The 20,409-nt window shown below is 36.9% G+C and overlaps 1 protein-coding gene across 4 annotated transcripts in view; it reads right to left on the reverse strand.

Annotated features, from left to right (window-relative positions):
• Nucleotides 1–20,409, reverse strand: part of EPB41L5 (erythrocyte membrane protein band 4.1 like 5) — a 122,593-nt gene that overhangs the window by 14,342 nt on the left and 87,842 nt on the right. For 2 of the 4 annotated variants that reach the window (XM_037523224.2, XM_037523225.2), the window contains exons 20-25: nt 19,781–19,845; nt 16,955–17,042; nt 14,086–14,160; nt 11,888–11,929; nt 11,404–11,534; nt 478–5,165 (exon numbers count right to left, since the gene is read on the reverse strand). In XM_037523224.2, coding sequence (XP_037379121.1) covers nt 5,099–5,165; nt 11,404–11,534; nt 11,888–11,929; nt 14,086–14,160; nt 16,955–17,042; nt 19,781–19,845 — 468 coding nt within the window. In that variant the 3' untranslated portion in view covers nt 478–5,098. Of the gene's footprint in view, nt 1–477; nt 5,166–11,403; nt 11,535–11,887; nt 11,930–14,085; nt 14,161–16,954; nt 17,043–19,780; nt 19,846–20,409 lie in introns of those variants that run through there. The other 2 variants (XM_037523226.2, XM_054699630.1) reach the window with 2 other exon arrangements.

Raw genomic sequence — 20,409 nt, forward strand, 5'->3', positions numbered from 1 at the left:
GGAGGGAAGTGTCCTCCAAAGCCTTGCTTATAATCCCATGTTGCTGTACGGCTGCCCAGTCTGGAAACAACTCGGCAACAATGTTCTCCACTGGGATGGTGAGAAGTGGGGGCAGAGGGAAAGAGATGGCTGTACCTACCACCCTCTACCAGACACTACACCACATGCCGAATGGGTCATTTCTGACAGAGGGACTGAGGCTTAGCTTTGTTAAATGATTTCTTCCAGGTCTCACAAATAATTAGCAGGAGAGTTGTGTTTTACTGTACTGGGCTGCTCCTGATGACTTGTGCATCTAGGGACATCCTGAGTATAACCAATGAGGTTTTTAAAATTTGACAATGTTCTACTCCCAAATTTACACCATACACAATGAATGAACACTGGGGAAAAAACTGGTGCTGCTTTTGTTCACACTCTCATTCACAGCGACTCTGGACTAAAATCTTTTGAGGAGAGAAGGCCAGCAAATAGGTATTACACCTCCAAGAAACAAACAGTTCATAAAACTGTAAGTGTTTCACAAAAGCTTTATTTGTGGTCATATCTACAGTTGTCATTTCAGTGTACAAACAACTCAGTTTAGTGCAGTGCTTCTAATACAAGTCATATAAAACTGTGGAACACAGTGAATGAATAGTGCACTCAATATAAAAATAAATTACACTTTAAAAGCTACAGCAAAGCTTTCTTTACATGTATAAAAAGTAAACACAAAACAGTGAGGTCCTCATAAGTATTAGTTCCAGATGTGAAGATAAAAAGAGCAAGGGAGCTGTGCTAAAACCTCTCTGATAAAGAGAAATCCTGAGAAGTGACAGAATCATTTGTCTCAAGCAAGGTGATGAAGAGACTTACAATCCTATCTCTTAGAACTGGAAACAATCACAGTTCTACCAATATTTTAATACAGCAGTTAGGCTTAGGGCAGTATCTATAGTCCAAACAAACTTCTTCATCTCATGTGCTAACAGGAAAAGCTTCCCATTTTCTTTTATCATTCAAGACCTAGAGTGCTTAAATTTTTGAAAGGAAGAAAAAGAGCAATGTACATGCTTCAGTTTGCAAAGGGTTCCATGTTTCTAAGTAACTGAAAGACCAAGGACAAGATTAATCAGAAACTGGTGAGACCACACACAGACTGAGAGCTGGGAGGCTCACAACTGCATTTTGTCCAGATGTGAACAAGGTGCCAATATTTAGAAATGTCAGGTGCCTCCAAGTGAGAGGACATTGAAGAACCTATTGCCTACCTGTCTCCGTCCTGGGGGAACACCTCTACTACTCTACACAGTTTGAAATTGGGAGCCAGCACATGTTTTTGTAAATAAATTACTAAAACACAGCCTTGCTTGTACATTTACTTTGTCTAAGCTGCTGGCACACCCCAAGAGCAGAGGAGCCAAGTACTAGCTCTGCTGTTTGCATACGAAGTTTTCTGCCCCCTGACCTAAATACGAAATCTGCTTTTCAAAACCCTTACTTTAGAAATACATGAAAGACTTTCTCAGTGTAAGTGGCTGCTACATAATTCTGCTCTAACTAATGTGACAGCTGAGCTCTCATGTGAGGCTTACCTAGATGAGAAGCGTAAGAGAACCAGTCATGAAGGCAATGAATGAGGGCATGCAGCGTGAACTGTCCACAAAACATCTGTGATTGTGTAAATCAGATAAAGGAGATGAGAAGTTAGTAGACAATAAGAAATAGTAAACAAGAGAATTTCTCTTAAAACAACCTAAAAGTGTTATGAAAGCTTCTGGGTCCGCCTAGAAGACCAAGGGAACCTAATTATTTCTTTATTCAGCAGTGTTTCCTAAAGGATGAGAAGGAAAGAACAATGAGCCCTTCCTGTGCATGCAAAGGTAATACTACTAATAAAAATGAAGATCTCATGTAGTATTTTACAACTTCTGGGGAAGAGTCTAGGGCAGTTACCTGAAACGTACATAGCATATTTTAAATCACCATGCCAACTCTCCCATCCCCTTGCAAGGCTGTACAATGGACCCACCTGGGATTCCTCTCTGCTCTCCCAAGGCTGGCAGCAGATGGCCCACAGCAGAGCACCGTGCTGGGGGCGCCCAGAGCCGAGCACACAGCAAAGCAGAAAGTAGTATTTGAGTGTTGGTGCTCCTCACAGTCGAGAGAGGCAACAGCAGGAGGACAAAAGTGCCCACCTAACATCTGCTCTTAGTGATAAGTTCTATCATTGGTGTTCTAATGAGTTACCAGAATAAAATCTGGTCCTGGAAAATCTGGAAAGAAAGTAACCAGAGTTGCTGAACCTATGGCCAAAGTAGACTTTGTTATTTTTGCTGATTCGGTCTGTTATCTCAGCTATAAATTAACTTCAAGCTGCCTTCCAAGGAAAGCACGGTACCAGCTTTCTAGCTGGAGTGCTCAAATAAACTACTGTTCTTGCTCTCTTTCACACATCTCATTACTCCTGACTTAATTAAATGTTGTCAGTATTTCTTCAAGCTATATTGTCCTATTGCCTGGGAACCTCATCTTGATTCAGAAAAAAACTTCCTGCCCAACTAGCTGTCATTTTGAACAGCCAGCAGGCTATTTTATCTCATCTCAAGATCAGTTTTCCTTTATTTATTAGATGATTCAGATGTGCAGGTAGAGTTTAATCTTTTGTAATCTGGTACTCTGCCCTGAAGGTCACCAGGCTGTAGCACCACTACAGCTGCCTCTCCTACTTCCAAGTAATCAGCCTGCCTTCTTATCCAGAACTACCTCAGATCTCCACTGGCAACCTCTACTGATTCACACATGCTTCTCTCCTCACAGAGACAGCCCCTCCCCTATGGACACATTCACAGGCTCTCCTCAGCCCTATCCTCACCTCCCCTCCATTCTCAGATGAACAGAACAAGGCGAGTGTTACAGCAGCTGTGAGCACGACACCCAGCAGCAGATGTGATAGGAAACTGACACTTGACAGGTATCTAATCTGACAGGGCCAATTCATCAATAAAACATTAATTTCCATATTTACCACTTCACATCAGGACACGAGACAAATGTCCCTTTAACTTCAGATTCAAATGAATTTTAAGAATGTCCCTATCAATATTCTGACTGGCAAGAAGACAGGTACCCGAAAATACAAAGGTTATGGAGTATTTTAAACTACTTATTCCTAAATCTCAGAAAATTCAAAATTTAAAATAATTTCCCACTCCTAAACTGGGTGGGGAATTAAGCTATCCAAGTTGCTCTGTGATTAGAAGCACTTTAACCTCTCAGTACATCGAGGGTTATGAGTACATTGAAAATTTGCTGTTCAGTCCAACATGTCTTGGGTCAAGCCCTTAGTTCTAGGTATCACTTAAAACTGCAAGAAAATTTGTTTTACCATTAAGAACTGACAAGAGTTTCTCCAATGAAATCCACAAGCTTCACATAATGGTTAAGGGAAGGCAGTCAGCAAAAAGAGCCAACTTTCTTGGCTCCAGGAAAAGTGTTTTGTGCAAAAGTGGTTTCCAATCTCTACAGCTACCTGGGAAACAGCACAAGATTAAAATTCCTGAGCTTTCCAGTCAGACACTAGTGTGTGTTTGCCTGAGCACATGATTATGCTACAGGGAGCCCAGGAGAGCTCAAACTATGGAGTTTTAAAGATGTTCTTTTTTTTTTTGAGCAGCATAAATTAAATCAATTATACATACATCACAGAGGAGGAAAGCAAAAAACAATTCCAGGCGGAATAACTTAACATGGGTACTTGATAACAGGGATTAAGGATGACTTTATCGACATGGTTTCTAGATCCTTATTCCCCGCAGCATTACCTCAGGCATTCTAAAGTTTTAAACCTAAAACAGTAATTTTCTAGAAGCTGAGATTACAGGTAATTATTTTTATACTTTTCTGTATTTTCTATAATGAGCATGTACTTACTATTTCAACATCTAGTTTTTTTGGGGTACAGATCAAAAGGGATGAAGAAATTCTAGAGACTGTTCTAAAACAGAGAATTTCTATTGTAATGCCACATGTGAGTTCTTTCAATGCTGTGTAGTTTCAGGCATGGTGGGTATCAAGAAAAAAAATTTCCCTCCCCCGATTCCCAAAATCTGTTCGGTATTTTTGTTTTGCTTTGGTTTCTATCTTCAAAGTTTACAAGTTACACATTTATTCAGTTTATGTAAAAGGAAATAGGGCCTATGTTTAAGTAAGTATCAATGTGGAGTAGCGACAGCCCAGAAACTGCTGTGCTGCTCCTTCATTACCTGAGCCGATAATGGTTTGTATTCCCCATCTGGCTCAGGAAGTAATGTGGATGCCTGAAGGGCCCAGTGTGTCTTTAACACCCTCTATTCTTTGCAGGCTGAAAAGTTATAGTGTGGGAAGACAAGGCTGAAAAAAATATGATGGGCCATTGCTGTCTCTGGGGTTCTTCTCAAGGTTTATCTGTTTTATTTTTATTGTGTTCCAAGGTTTACCTTACCTTGATGCAAACCTTGAGTATTTAAACAGTCCAGTAAGAAGTCAAAAGTATGGGAGACACCTGAAAATACTGTGTATTCTAAACTTCCTTTTAGTATTATAATAACTATAAAAAGTTACCTAGCCCTTAAGTATTCCCCAATTCCCTAAATTCATGATTTCCAATTAATGCATGGCAAAGTACAATTTTTCTAACAGGCATTCAGATCAAGGACACTCACCCTGAGACTAGAGAGAAATAATATTCAAAAGGCTGTTAACTACCAGAGATGAACTTGCCATGAGGCACTGAAAACAATTACAACCACTAGGTGGAGCCAAGAGTTTGAAGGACCACAAGACAGAGAAAGTAATTCCACTATCTTAGAAATTTACAACCTTAATAAAACTATTGAACGTGAGAGACCAAATATCTGCATTTGGGCAAATACGCAGTATGATATAAATTCTTCCAGTTGGACAGAAAATGTATGCTTTTTCACGGCGTTTATGTCAAATCTAAGTGAGCTCTTTTACCCACAAGTAGAGGACAAATTAGCTCCTGAATCCAACACATTCCAGTGAAAATTGATTCCCAGGTAGACTGCTGGAGAGTGTGAGGCATTCCAGTTAGAGATGGGGAGGACACAATCCCTTAGAGCTCAGTTGTCAGTAAACACTTCTGCTTCAAGATGGCTTCTTCAGCCAAAATTGGAGCAGAGCTGAAAGGAAGAAAGAATTGGTTGTTCAAAGAAACCATTTGGGATGGGACCAGCATGCATTTCTCCACACGAGTCACACAGAGAATAGGTTTTAGGCCTAAATGACACTTAATTTAGCAATGAGAAATTTTCTAGCTAACCGATACTGATTACTGATTCATTTTGAGATGAAATCTAAAGATATCAACTTCACCTAGATCCTTTAATAAACATACCACCAAATATTGGGTTGTTGAAAAAGATACTTGACTATATCCTTTATTATAAATATCAGGAATAGTACTGTGCTAAGCATGATAGTAGCATACTTGAGAAACACAAAGGGAAGTGGGCTGCTCTGTGCTTTTTTATGTTCCCAGATGGCAAGGTTCCTAGAGCAGTTAATCTGCTTTCTTAGAGCCAAATAAAAAATAAACGTGTATTGACCCTGCATGAGAGCCCAAGGGTCTCTGGAGTAGGTGAAGAGTATGTACAGTTGATGCAAGGATGTAATATCTATTTTGATTTCATAAAAATTTTAAAGAATATCAAAACATATGCTATAAATGGCATTGTTCAACATGACAAAAGTACTAGTGAGATTTATATATGAAGCAACAGTCACTTGTACCACTTCTTCCCATTTCCCCTAGACAGAGACAAAACTTTCCATTTTTTTCCCCTGGTAGTTTTCTTCACTTTTCTCTATCTCTGGTTCTCAAAGTGCAGTCTCTGAAATTTGTTATAAATGCAAATTCTTAGGACCAACCCCAGACATACTGAATCAGACTGAGGGTGGGGTCCAGTAACCTGTGCTTTAACAAATCCTCCAGATTCTCATACACAACTAGCAGAAGTCCAAACAGTTCTAAGGGATATGTTCCTACAGTGACTTACTACTACTGCCTATCTTTTCAATAGTTATATGAACAATTTTGATCATGTTAATATTTAGTTTATTGTAATTATTTAATCATGTTTTCATAACTGAGTGTAATTGTATTGTATTTCTTGTACGTTTTGTTTTTCCTGGATAGAATATTCACCTTATTTTTGTTGAGACTGTTCACTCAATTTTCTATACTTATTTCTAATTTATCCCTAACCTTGAAGATAGAACCATTAATCTCTTCTGGATACATTTAAATATATAATATAGTAGTAAAAAATTTACAGTGGGCCATGTGTTTGCATTTTTTTCCTGGCAATATCCTTCCTGAAACTCTGTATCCTCTTCAAATCTTCCCCAGATCCTTTCCTGCTATCCTGGAACTTCCCTTCACTTTGCCCCTAATAAATTCCTGCACCTGTTTCCTGGGTCTTTTGTCTTCCTTTCTTGGAAAATCACCTTATTTTGATGGAACATATTCTCCAGTAAGAGGTCTCTTAAGAAAGACAACATCAGATGAATACAGTTTAGAGAAACCCCCGTGTTTATAAATGTCTTTAATCTTACACTTCATTGTTTGATTATAGAATATGATTTTTCCTTCCAGAACTTCAAAGGCATTGCTCCATTCATTATCTTCTAGTTTTCAGTAAAGACTGATTCTGATTACCAAGCCTTTGTATATGCTCTTTTCTCTCCCTCTCTGAAGACTTCTAATCCTCTCTTAACTTTGATATTCTGAAATTTCATGTCTATTTCCATTCTCTTTTGCTAGGTACTTAGTAGGCCTATCTAATCTAAAAACTCAAGTGCTTCTGGGAAATTCTGATTTCTTTGACAATCTTCTCACTTTTATTTACTCTGTTGTTCTATCTGGATTGATAATGATTCATATCGATCCAGACCAATTCTCAGTTTTATCTCCCAATTTTCATCCTTTCATTCTTCTTCAGAGATAGATTTTCTCAATCTTCCAAACATCCTTTGGACTTTATTTTTAACATGGTTAATCATTTCTAAGAATACTTCTTGTTTTCTGTTCTTTTCAATTTCCTTTTAATGTTTGTATCTTCGCTCTTACAATACTATCATTTTGTAATTCTTTTTGCTATTCACATTGCCTTTATTTCCTACTTTTTCAGTTTACCTGTTTTGCTCCTCCCTCAAACACCTGATAATCCTTGGCTTCATATTTAAGAGGGAAGTACTGGAATGCTATTTGTAGGCTGTGTGTGTATATGGGTAAAACTCATTAACTGATGGGCTTACAGGTAATTAGGCAAATTTCTGGTAATTTCATCAGGGGATCTATAAAAATGTTAGTTTCTGTGAGCCTGCTCTCTTAGGTTGCTCCAGAGAATTATCCTCTTAATTTCTCAACTGAGACATTTATACCTGGCCAAGAACATTCTGGAAACTGAAAAAGGAAGGGATATTGCACATTTCACCCTTCAGTGTGTGGACTTCTGAGTTAACCTCCCTGTTTTCAATTTAATTTTAATCCAGCCTAAGTTCCTAAATTCAGAGTCTTTCTGGCCTGGTCCCTCCAGAATCATGTCAGTACAGGTGTGGTGAATTTGGGAAAATATAAATGGGTATAAATATTGTATTCCTATCTTGAGAAATAGCTGGTATCCCCAATTCCTGAGGCTTTCTGGGCTTCTGCAATATGAAGTGGCTTACACTTTTAGTTCCTTAGTTCTCAATTTCCATTCTCTCCATTAACCAGACTTAGATTTCAGTTTTTTCCTCTCTCCTAAGATGGATTTCACTTATTTATCATTTAGCTACTTCTAAAACTTGTTGAGGTCTCTCAGCTGGTATTGTTTCTTCCCCTGTTCTTTGTCCTTGAGGTTTCATGCCTTTAAAATAAAACATTAACCAAAAGTAAATCTGAACCAGTGAAGAGGACCCAAATCATGAGTTTACAGCTTGATGATTTTGCACATTAGAAATAGAACATTACTAGAACTCCAAAAGCTCCTTTGGGTTTCTTTCTAGTCACTAACCACCTTGAGGATAACCATTATTTTGATTTCTAGGATATGCCTCTTTTTGAACTTTATTTTGCTAACCATTATTATGATGAGGAGACTCTAAGTTGATTCCCAACTCCTGGTATTCACAATGTATGTAATCTACTCCCCTTAAGCATGGGCAGGACCTGTGATTTGCTTTAACTAGTAGAATATAGTAAAGATAATAGGATGCCACTTCTGGGATTAGATTATATAAGGCTAACTTCAGCTATTGCTCTTTTACTTTGCTTACTTTGATGAAGTAAGCAATTATGTTGGAGAGGCTCACATGGCAAGGACCGGCCATAACCAGCTAACAACTGATGTCCTCATTCTAACAACCCTTCAGCCTTCAGCAACAGTGTTCTGCCAACAACCGTAAACTGGAGACCCTTCTTCAGTTGTGCTGTCAGATGAGAACCTGGCCACTATCAACACCCTAATTGCAGTCTTGTGAGTGACTGAAGGAGAGGACATAACTAAGCTATGTCCACAGAAAATGACTACAGGGAATAAAATTATAAATACACGCTGTTTTAAAAATCCTAAATGTTGTGGTAATTTGATACATGGCAATAGATAACTAAAGTAGTTATACAATTCATCTGTATTGTTATAATGCAGATGTAGTTAACTAATTTTTACAGTCATATTCAGTTATCTGATTGACTAGTTGTAGAGTGAAGAAAATGTCAGGCTTTTCTGCCCTCCCGCCATCAGGATAGATGATGGATCCTTGAGGTCCTGAATGCATGCCTGATGGCGGGCACCTGGACTAGGGTGTAGGCATAGGTAGATGGGATTCACCTGGGCTAAGACTGTGCTTTTTAAGGGTGGCGTCACAGGGACACCAGTAGAAGCTGAGAAAGAAGCAGGACAGGCCAAAAGAGAAGCCGAGAGAGAAGCAAAAAAGGCCGGAGAGCCCAGATAGAATGAAGACTTGCTGGGGGATGGGAGGCCTGCCAGCACCCCTGCCTGCTGTGTACCAGGTAAATCCCAATAAAAGACCTGCAAAAAACCACTGAGGACTCTGACTCCTCCTTTACCCGGTCTGTGGATCCTAGAAAACTTGCACTGTGTCCATTCCTGCCCTTTACACCAGTAGTGGACTTTTGCAAAGTTTTCAGTTTGAATTGTTATGAATACAACTGTTACAAACATTCTTGTACATGTCTTTTGATTTACATATATTTGTATTTCTATTTGGTATGTATAAAAGAGTAAAATCACTTAGTCATTGAGAATGTTCATCTTTTTAGCAGATGCTGCCAAATCTAACTCCAGTTGCCCCATTTCTTCACCAACACTTTGTACTTGTGACTTTTTCATGGTAGCTATTCTGGTGGTATGCAGTGGTACCCTGTGGTGGTCTGAATATTTATTACTCAATACTAATCAAGCTGCCTACCATCTTGTATGCTTATTGGCCATGTGTCTATTCTCTTGCAAATTTCTTATTCAAATCTCTGGCCAATGTTTCTATTATTCATCTTATTAATTTACAAGAGATTTGGCTGGATATAAGTACTTTGTCGGGGGAGGGGGGGAGGGATAATAGGCAGGACAGGAAAAAGTGACAATGTTTGCTCCTACTCTGTGGCTTTCCTTTTCTTTCTCTTGAAATTGTATCTTTTGAGTAACAGAAGTTCTTGAGATAATTCAAGTTATCCATTTTTCCTGTATGATTAGAGTATTTTTATAGCCTGTTTTAAAAAAATCTTTGCCTGTCCAAGATCACAAAGATGTTGGTCTATACTTTCTTTTAAAAATCTTATTATTTGACATTTCATATTTAGAGCTACAACTGATCTCGATTGGATTATTGTGTATGGTATGAAGCTGAGTCAAGATACTTTTCCCAAATAGATATTTAACTTGTCCAGCTGATTTATTGAAAGACCACTCTCTCTATAGTACTATACAATTGTATACAACTGTGTTGCTTGTTTATTTTTTTAAATCAGGTATATATGTGGGTTTGTTTCTGGACTCTATTTTGTTTCACTGATTTACTTATCCTTTTTGATCTCTTTAATTCCTTTATAACTACTTAGCATGGGCTTTAGGAAGGAGTGAAAGACATGCTTGTCTTCCAGCTGTAGCTTTTTTAAAAGTCCTTAAGAGCTCATATTTTATTAAAGTCAGTTACAAAGCTTTATCACCTGGTCTTCTGCAAATATCTTCTATTTTTATATAGGGCACTGTAAAATACAGATTTAGTAGGCAAACATTTAGAAAAATAACCTATTAAATTTGTATGGGCCTCCCTGGTGGTGCAAGGGGTTAAGCACAGCACTGTGAAGCTATCTGCAGCTTCTATAGCATGAGTTCAATATCCGGCCATCCAGGGAGCAATCCACATGGCACAGCAGACCTCTCCTGTCTCACCTGCTGCTCCCCTCAGCAATGTATTTCAGTCTGCCTGTTCTGTTCCCCGCTCTGTTTCTGGTGAATCCTCTCACCCCCGCACCTCTGGCCTGTACTCCAGTTCTTGCATGCGTAAATAAATAAATCTTTGAAAAAAATTTGTATGAAGTACTATTTGTTAACTACAGTTGAGGATCCATGGCAAATTCATGTTGTCTTGTCCACTGCTGTCCTCAGTGCCAGATACAATCAATGCCTGGTATATAATAGATATTCAGTAAATGTTTTTGATATCATAATATATTACTTTAAAAACTATGAAGATAAAAAAAATTTTTAAATTCAGCTACAAATTTCTCTGAAGTTAATCATCTATAATTTTTCTACTAATTATGAGGGGGAGGATATAAGAAATAGCAGACATAATCAGGAAAAAGTCTGAAGTGAGAATGAAGGCAATGACAAACCTTTTGCAAAATACACAGTTTGGGTCCTAAAAAAAAGTTAAAGAGCTACTTGCTGAAGAAAAGGTTTTTTGAGTTTGCTTGTTTGTTGCAAGTATTACTTTGAAATTTAACGGTTTCTTTAAAAGCTTTCTTAGTTGTTATGTCCCAAGCCTTCACTTTGAAAATCTCCCACACCCTTATTTGCACCTCTTCACCTATATTGATGGATAACATAGTAAGAGTAAAGCATGAAATGAAAAGACACAAATCAATTTAAATAAAGATAAAATTTTTAAAGACTGTGAACATTGTTATCTAATGAAAACCTTATTAAAAAAACCTGTAAGGTCTACCTCATAATTTTGTAAAAAACTGCTAAATAAAACAAACACTATTCTAACAACAGAGGAAAGATTTATCCAAGTTTCAATTAAGTTCAATTAAAGAACTGACATTATCGTTTTAAACATAATGAATTTTATTATATTTTCCCTCCTAATGGATGCCTAAGAACTACAATTGAGAAAAAATTTCCTAACCTGGTCACCGCATCCACCAAGAATGGTGCTGGGGGAGAGATGAGCGAGATTACTTCTCTGTTACCATGTCCTTCCTTCCCCATCAAGGATGATCCATTTCCTGCAAGTTCCTTAGAGAGGACACTGCTCTGCTGAGAAAAACATACCCAACGTGTCTGAGTAAAAGTGCCAATACCTGTCCAACAGTCAGCACTTCAGCTACAAATCATTCTTTGGTTATCATGGTAGTGCAGAAGACTAATTTTGATAATCTTGGCTGTTTTGATCTACTTTTCACCATTCTTTACCTAAGATTTTTTTTTTTTTGTTATCATCCTTAAGCATATACACAGAGAAAGGTTAAATCACTAGCTTGAAGCCATAAAGCTCAGTTAATGAAACTCTGATAGTGACTCCACATATCTAAGGAAAAACAAGAGCCTTCCTTTAGGCTTCACTCAGAAATGGTACACAACAGAAAAAAATGCAAATATCATGAACTTACTGGTACAATCCACCGGGGTGTAATCATGGATGCTGAAGGTACCTAAAATAAATCGATATATTTATTTTTAGAGAAGACTGACTTATTTTCATAATTATACTCAAAGTTTTCGTTTGATATGAAATGCATTGTGTGTATAAGAGGCACTTGTTCCCTTTTTGCTTCCATGGACTTTTGAGTCCAAGATTCTTTTTAAAACACATATGCTACATACACATATCACACCATTTAAGAAAGTGTAGTGATCTTGAGAATCTCTTTAATCTAAAATTTTACTTACTCTAAGAAAGCTACAACTATGTTGGACTTCTCCCACCCCTAGTAACAATTAACCTCTTATTTTCTGAAATTTCAATTAATTGCAAATAATCATATTCTCTTCTTCATGGCATCAACCACAAAAAGAAAGCGAGAAAAATCTCAACTATATGGAGACTAAACAGAAAATTACTGAATGACTTTTGGGTTAATGAGTAAATCAAAGGAAAAATTAAAAAGTACCTCAAGACAAACAAAAATCACAAACAAGCTAATAGAACTGATGAGGTGAAGCAAAAGCAGTTCCAAGAGGGACGTATACAGTAATATAGGCTCATATCAAGAAACAAGAAAGATGTCAAATAATCTAATCTTATACCCGAAGGAACTAGAAAACAGAGAACAAATGAAACTAACTCCAGGAGAAGGAGGGACTAAAAAAAATTAGAGGAGAAACAAATGAAACTGAAATTAAGCAGACAGTACAAAAGATCAATGAAACCAAGAGCTGGTTCTATGAAAAGATAGAATAGACAACCCTCTAGGTATGCTCAATAAGAAAAAAGAAAGAAAACTCCAATAATAAGTAACAGAAATGAAAGAGAAGTTACAACAGATATCACAGAAATACAGTGGATCATAAAAGACTACTAGGAACATCTTTATGCCAAAAAATTGGAAAATCTAGAAGAAAACACAAATTCTCTAAGACTAGATCAAGAAGGAACAGAAAACATGAACAAAACAATTACAAGCAAGGAAACTGAAAGTTATCAAAAGTCTCCCAAAAGCAAAAGTCCAAGAACAGATCGGCTTCATCAGTGAATTCTACCAAACCTTCAAATGAATTAATATCTGCCCTTCTCAAACTCTTCCCAAAAATTGAAGAGGGAATGCTTCCAACTATATTCTATGAGACCAATATCACTTTGCTACCAAAACCTGACAAAGACATCATTAAAAAAGAAATATTACAGACCAATTTCCATGATGAACACATACGCAAAAATACTCAATAAAATCTTCACAACCCAATTTCAACAAAACATTAAAAGAATCATGCACCATGATCCAAGCAGCTGTTCCCTAAGAGTGTTTCCCAGACTACATCTGCATTACCTGAAAGAGTTCAGAAATTCAACTTCTCAGGGTCCATCACACACACCCCAAATCAGCAATCTGTTTTAATGCACCCCAAATTTGAAAACGAATGACCTCAGCAAACATCCACTACCATAAAGAGTACCACCTCTACTTCCAAGCTATCAGACATGTAGTTTCTATAGCAATTCTTGTTAGATTACTCATAACACACTACATGAATTATTTGGATACTGCTTGTCCCAACTAGATTATAATGTCCCTGCTTCCTATTTATATTATGGTCCCAATATTTAACACAGTATATTCCATACTGCTGTAGTGATCAATATGCTCAATGTCAATCATTCTTATGCTCCCACCTTTCTGTAATTTTCTTAAAAAAATTAAAGATTACCTTATTGCTTAAATTCTTTAGAAGATGGTTTATCCCCACATGCTTCCTCTCATGCTGTTTACTATGGCATTGAATTACAAATAGATTTATAGTAATATATGGTTGACATACAGAGACACATAAATTCAAACTGGTAGAATTCTGGTACAGAAAGATAATGCTATAAACTCTTGTTAAATGAAAAGTTTTACTAAATTGTTTAGAGGCAGGGCCTCCCCTGGTGGCGCAGCAGTTGAGCGCTGGGTTGCGAGGCTGCCCGCAGCCTCTGCAGCGCCGGTTCGATCCCTGGCCACCAGTGAGGGTCCCACAAAAATAAATAAATAAACAAACAAACAAACAAACAAATAAATAAATAAATAGTTTAGAGGCAAAAACTGAAAGCTAGCAGGACATTTTTCAAAATAGAAATTCGTTTCCATCTTGCTATTTTAAGCATATTTACCGGAGGTGTAACTGTGCGGTCAATTAGATTCTCAGTTAGGGATAAAAGCAAGGCGTCCAATTCATCTGCAGCATCCTAGGGAAGACACAGTATATATAGTTGTTAAATGGCACAAATTTCATCAGAGTAGGTTATTCTAACATTGATAATTCTGATCTAGGCCTGGCTGATGTTAACCTTTACACAAACAGGATGTTCTGGAATTTTGTTATTAGTGATTGACTTTCATATGCAGAGGAACACAATCTATAACTAGAAGTTTAAAAAGTGTTTTGTAAATTTCTTTTAGAGAAACAAAACTTTGGTAATATTAAGACTGTTGTGGCTCTTGGCTGCTAGACTACATGAGGTAAAAGATGAAGCACAGGAGATGCTGAAATTCTAACTGTTCTGTATCCTGATGTATGAGTGTTCCACTGCAGAATACAATAATGAACTTCTACCCACAAATGTTAATCAACATTTTTATTTAATTAGCATTTGAATCTATTTTACAGGGAACAGATCTATACTGCTGCTGTGTGTGTGTGTGTGTGTGTGTGTGTGTGTTGAGAGGGTAGTCAGAATTTAAAAAGATAATATTTCAACCTGGAAAAAATAAATATAGTCGTATAGAACAGAACCAAAAAATGCACCTCATTTATATGTTTCCATTTCCATCTACCTGCCTTTAGGACACAGTGAATCTCCTGCTCATGTTTCAATATTCAACTTCATTTTAATCACACATGTTAAGAAAATGTTCTCTCTTTCCATGTATCGCCCTCCTTCAATTTCATCTGCTCCTACCCTATGACCTGGATGAGTTCCCCAAAATAGCTTGTGCATACATCCTACAACAATGCATTACAATTCTCTCTCCCACTGAACTATAAGGAACTTGAAAGAAGAATCCATGATAAATTCATGCATATATTTGCATTTTCAAAGTCTAACAATCTGTCTGGTACATATTACATATGGAACAAATACTTGAATTAAAGGTCCTCTGTTTCAAAAACATCTCAGATCATGGGCAAAGATGTCAAAATATATGTATCGTGTGTGTGTGTGTGTGTGTGTGTCTGTGTGTATCCTTTCTTTGAGTTTTAATTTGATGAAAGGAGGAGGACCCTGATTGAAGGAATTTTAATTGGATTTTTTAAAAAACATAGAAGTCTAAAAAATTATACACCTAAATATTAATTACACACTATCTTTGAGTAATGGAAATATAGGTGATTTGATTTCTTTAATGAAATACTGGCAAATTTCTACAACAGATGTGCTGTTGCAATAAAAAAGCAAAATGGCTAATGTTAATTTGCAAGGATAAATTTCACTAAACTTGCAAATTAAAACATTTACTGACAACACCAATGATAAAGGACTGATCACAAAGATCTGCGCAGAGCTGATGAGACTCAACAACAACAAAGAAAATAATCCAGTCAAAAAATGGGCAGAAGAGCTAAAAAGAAACTTCTCTGAAGAAGAAATGCAAATGGCCAACAGGCATATGAAAAAGTGTTCAACATCACTTGTAATCAGGGAAATGCAAAATCAAAACTACCATGAGATACCATCTTACAACAGTGAGAATGGCACATATTAAAAAAACTAGCAACAACAAATGTTGGCGAGGGTGTGGAGAAAAAGGAACTCTCCTGCACTGCTGGTGGGAGTGCAAACTGGTCCAACCACTATGGAGAGCTGTGTGGAGATTTCTGGACCTACTAAACATAGAGCTTCCATATGATCCAGCAATTCCACTCCTAGGTATTTACCCAAAGGACACAGAAACATCAATTCCAAAGAACACCTGCACCCCTATGTTTATAGCAGCACTATTTACAATAGCTAAGCTTTGGAAACAGCCCAAATGCCCAAAAATAGATGACTGGATCAAGAAGATGTGGTACATATATACCATGGAATATTACTCAGCATTCAAAAAAGATAAACACATGCAATTTGCAGCAACATGGATGGCGCTGGAAGGGATCATGCTCAGCGAAATAAGCCAGAAAGAAAAAGAAAAATACCGGATGGTCTCACTCATAGCAGGAATCTAGATAACTTAAATAAGGGACCAGGAAAATGAATAACTATAAGAAAGTGAAAATCAAAATCAACAAAAAACTATGAACCAGAGACACTTTTTGGGGGGTGGAGGGGCGGGAGGGGAGGGACTGGGGTCAGAATGGGGGGTTGAAATTGTATGGGGAATATAAAAATAAAATTTATTATTAAAAAAAAAAAGGCATTAAATAAGAGAATTTCTATTTTACTTCCAAAAAAAAAAAAAAAAAAAAAAAGCAGTTTACACGCTTAGGAGGAACTAACCTTGGTGCTGATATAATCCGAATACGGCTACTGATTAAAAGATTTGAGAACATCAAAATAAATAAATAAATAAAACATTTACTGGGCAATGGTAGGTTTCTACTATTTCTGAACTGGTAAGGATGTGGCAAATGGTTACAGGAAAGGCAGGAGTTGGGATAAACTGGTTATATTGCAGCTGTGTTGTACTGCAACACAATTTCAATGATAATATGCTGTGATTTCAGAAAGTTTATTTCAAATAACATTTATTTAGTACCTACTACATGCCATACACTGTATGAGACACCGGGGAAGCATAGTCATGATCTAAAAAACAAAGGCCACCCAAAAGACAAAAATTCAAACAACACAAAAACTGGGGAAGAAACCCTGGGATGCTCTTGTAAGGGGTGTGAGCATAGGAATCGCCCTGTAAAATTGAGCCTCAATGTTTTTCTCAATGCTTAAGTTCTGGTGTCAATCATATATATCCTTCATGATATTACAGGATTCAACTCGGAATGATCTTTGAAGAAAACTTTAAGAGAGAATGTGTTCTTACCTTTAGAACTGAACCATTTCCCACAGGTGCATGCATCAGATCAAGACAATCTTCAGGAAGTGGCACATTATTCTCATTTGCTGTAGCACTGAAAGAAAACGGTAAGTTCACATCATGGAGGACATATACAGGCATAGATTCATGGTGGAAAAGAGAAATTACAACTTGTAAGGTGCATGATAGAAGTCAGTGTTGCATTCATACCTTTGTGAAACCCTGCCTCACCCCCAGATAGTTTTCACATCCAGGTCACACACACTCACAGATGGTTAGAATGGCAGACTTTCCCTATATCCTAAATCTCAGTGAAATGACAGAAAAGATTTATCTTTTACAAAATAAATTCATATGACTTCAAAATCAACAAAGAGTGCCAGTTCAGAAACTTTTAGGAAATCCTAGCAGATACACAAAAGGTCACATATTATATAACTTCATTTTTATGAACCGTCCAGAGTATATAAATTCAAAAGAGGCAGAAGATAGGATGAAAGAAAATAAAGGAAATTTTTTTTTAAAAATTAATAATATGGGAAAGAATAGTGGGAACAGAGATGTAAGAGTTAAGTCTTTATGTCAAAAGCACCCCATTACACACTTACAATTTAGAACCATGGAATTAAGTAAATAGCAAATAGGATCTAAATTGGTTTACTTGAAAAGAGGGGATGGATAAGTGAGGATGTGTGGGCAGGAAACTTTTTATGTTGTCAGTCCTCTTGTTCTATTTGACTTTTAAAACTATGTGCATGTAATATTCTGATAAGGATAACTCCCTATCAATATTTAATAAGATAAATGATCTTACAGGAATTCAAGTCTAATTTAAGTAATAAAATATACCTGTTCACATATTTTTTTTTTTTTTTAAAGATTTATTTATTTATTTATTTATGCAAGCACTGGGTACAGTCAGAAGTGGGGGAGGGTGAGAGAATTCACCAGAGCCACAGCAGGGAGCAGAGCAGGCAGAAGGACCGAAGTACACTGCTGAGGGGAGGAGCGGGCGGCAGGAGAGGTCTGCGTGCCATGTGGGACCCTCCTCCGGTGGCCGGGGAGCAGCCAGGGATTGAACCAGCGCTGCAGAGGCTGCGGGCAGCTTCGCAACCCAGCGCTCAACCGCTGCGCCACCGGGGAGGCCCTGTTCACATATTTTTTTAATTCTTATAGTCCTCTAAAATTTAATTCAAAAGCCACCAATGCATTAACCAGTATTAGCTTGACTGAGTACACTGTTTGTTTATTTATTTATTTTTTAAAAGATTTTTATTTATTTATTTATACAAGCACTGAGTACAGTCAGAAGCGCGGGAGGGTGAGAGAATTCACCAGAGCCAGAGCGGGGAGCAGAGCAGGCAGAAGGACCGAAGCACACTGCTGAGGGGAGCAGCGGGCGGCAGCAGAGGTCTGCGCGCCATGTGGGACCCTCCTCCAGTGGCCGGGGAGCAGCTGGGGATCGAACACCGGGGAGGCCCTAAGTACACTGTGTTTATAACAATACTTACACTTTATATAAATGGAACACTTCAAAAAATTTAATAAAATAATTATAATAAATTAAATAACAAAATTAACAAGCAACTATAAATCAGAGATACTCTGCAGGGGAGAAGGAGGGAGAGGGATCAAAATAGGGGAGGGAATGTGTTCTTACACAAGGGATTATGGTGATGGTGCAGGGGTGAATTGGTGGTGGGAATTTTACAGGGATTACACCTGAGCAGAGAAAGCATGCATTGTACAAAAAGGAAGAATGTTGTAAAACATAAAAACAAAAAATAATTTTTTCAAATAAATTTTTAAAAGGCAGATAATGGACTAGTGGTTGCTAGGAATATGAATATGGAGTAACTAGGAGGAAGCGAGGAATGTGGAGTGACCACAAATAGACTGGTGTTTCCTTTAGAGTTGATGATAATATTATGGATTTAGTTAGTGGTAATGGTTACACAATTTTGTCAATGTATCAAAAATCACTGAATTACATACTTTTAAAAGATAAATTTCATGGTATGGGAATTACAACTAAATAAAAAAATGATCTAAATCTACTATAGCAAAATGAAGATGAAGACTGATTTACCTGGTACACAAATATATGTTATATGATTTACATAGTTTTCCTAGTGCTTGTAATAGTTCTTTTTTACATAGCACGGGGAAAAACAACAGATTAACAGAAAAGGAAAACATCTAAAAGTAGATTCAAATTTATACCAGAATTCAGCATATTTTAAAGGATGTGTTTCAATTCTTGGGGATTGAATGATGAGAAAAGAAACATTCATTCAATAAGTTTTAGCACCAAGTGAAGAATATTATACACCATGGTGAATGGCACAGAGCAGGGGATAAAGTTTTGCAAGAGAAATAAATGGTGTAATAGTCATTAAAGAAAAGAGAAGCAGAAGGAACCTAGAGGAGCAACAAAAAAATTTGCTCAAATAATGCTGAGAATCCACAGTAAGTAGGTTTATAAGAACAAGGCCAGTGATGACCGGATGGCATTAAAGTGAGCTACCATATCTAAGAGAAATAATACATATTCCTTACCAGGTATCTTATAAGGTATCTTTAAAAGTTGTTTTTCCTTTGCAGTTTGAGTCAATTGAAGAAGAATAAAGAATATAAACACACTGATAGCAATATCTTCAAATAACTGAACACTAGGCACTAGGCAGTTATGTAATAGATAGAAAAGAGGGAATTCAAACTATTTTCAAATGATATCCTTAAAACAAGTGATAAGAGATTAGGGAAGAGGAAAAAGAAAAAAGAAAAAAACTTGAACAAATACCAACTTTATGCCATCTCCCTAGAATGTACCTGTTTATGGCAGCATCCTGAATATTGGCATTTTTATGACTTAATAAGCTGTCTTCTCTTGTATCCTAAGAAAATCACATTTAAAAAAAATCAACTCTTTGTTGAGGATAACAAAATAACAAGAAATTTACATTTCTTTCAATTAACAACAGAAATACCAATTTGCTTCAGTTCAAAAAAGAAGTAATCATACCTTATCCATAAAAATATCAGTACTTCACCAAAAGCAGTCCTAATCCCATACCCAAGATAACAGGCCTTGCTTTTACTTCAATATATTTGAATACAAATTCACAAGCTTTACTAAACAGCTCTCAATTATTAAGGCACCAGAAAAAGTCAATGCCAGAAAATTCCAAATTTACATGATAAAAAGGTAGGGAATACCTTAGGAGAGATTTGTAAAAAAATTTCTCAAAATGTCAGTTCACTTTACACAGACTAAATTACACACATTTTTAATGTATAGTTTGATACATTTAAAAAAAATATATACAGCATCACTACAATCTACATATGTAACATTTTCACTATCTCCCCAAAATGTCCCCTCCAGTTTTCAGTGTAGTCCCATCAGAAACCCTTACACATGGCAAACAGTGATCTGTACGTTCCATAGTCTCATGTGG

This window comes from Talpa occidentalis, unplaced genomic scaffold (genome assembly GCF_014898055.3).
Source record: "Talpa occidentalis isolate TD23 unplaced genomic scaffold, MPIMG_talOcc4v2.1 talOcc4.3, whole genome shotgun sequence".
In the NCBI taxonomy this organism is placed as follows: Eukaryota; Metazoa; Chordata; class Mammalia; order Eulipotyphla; family Talpidae; genus Talpa; species Talpa occidentalis.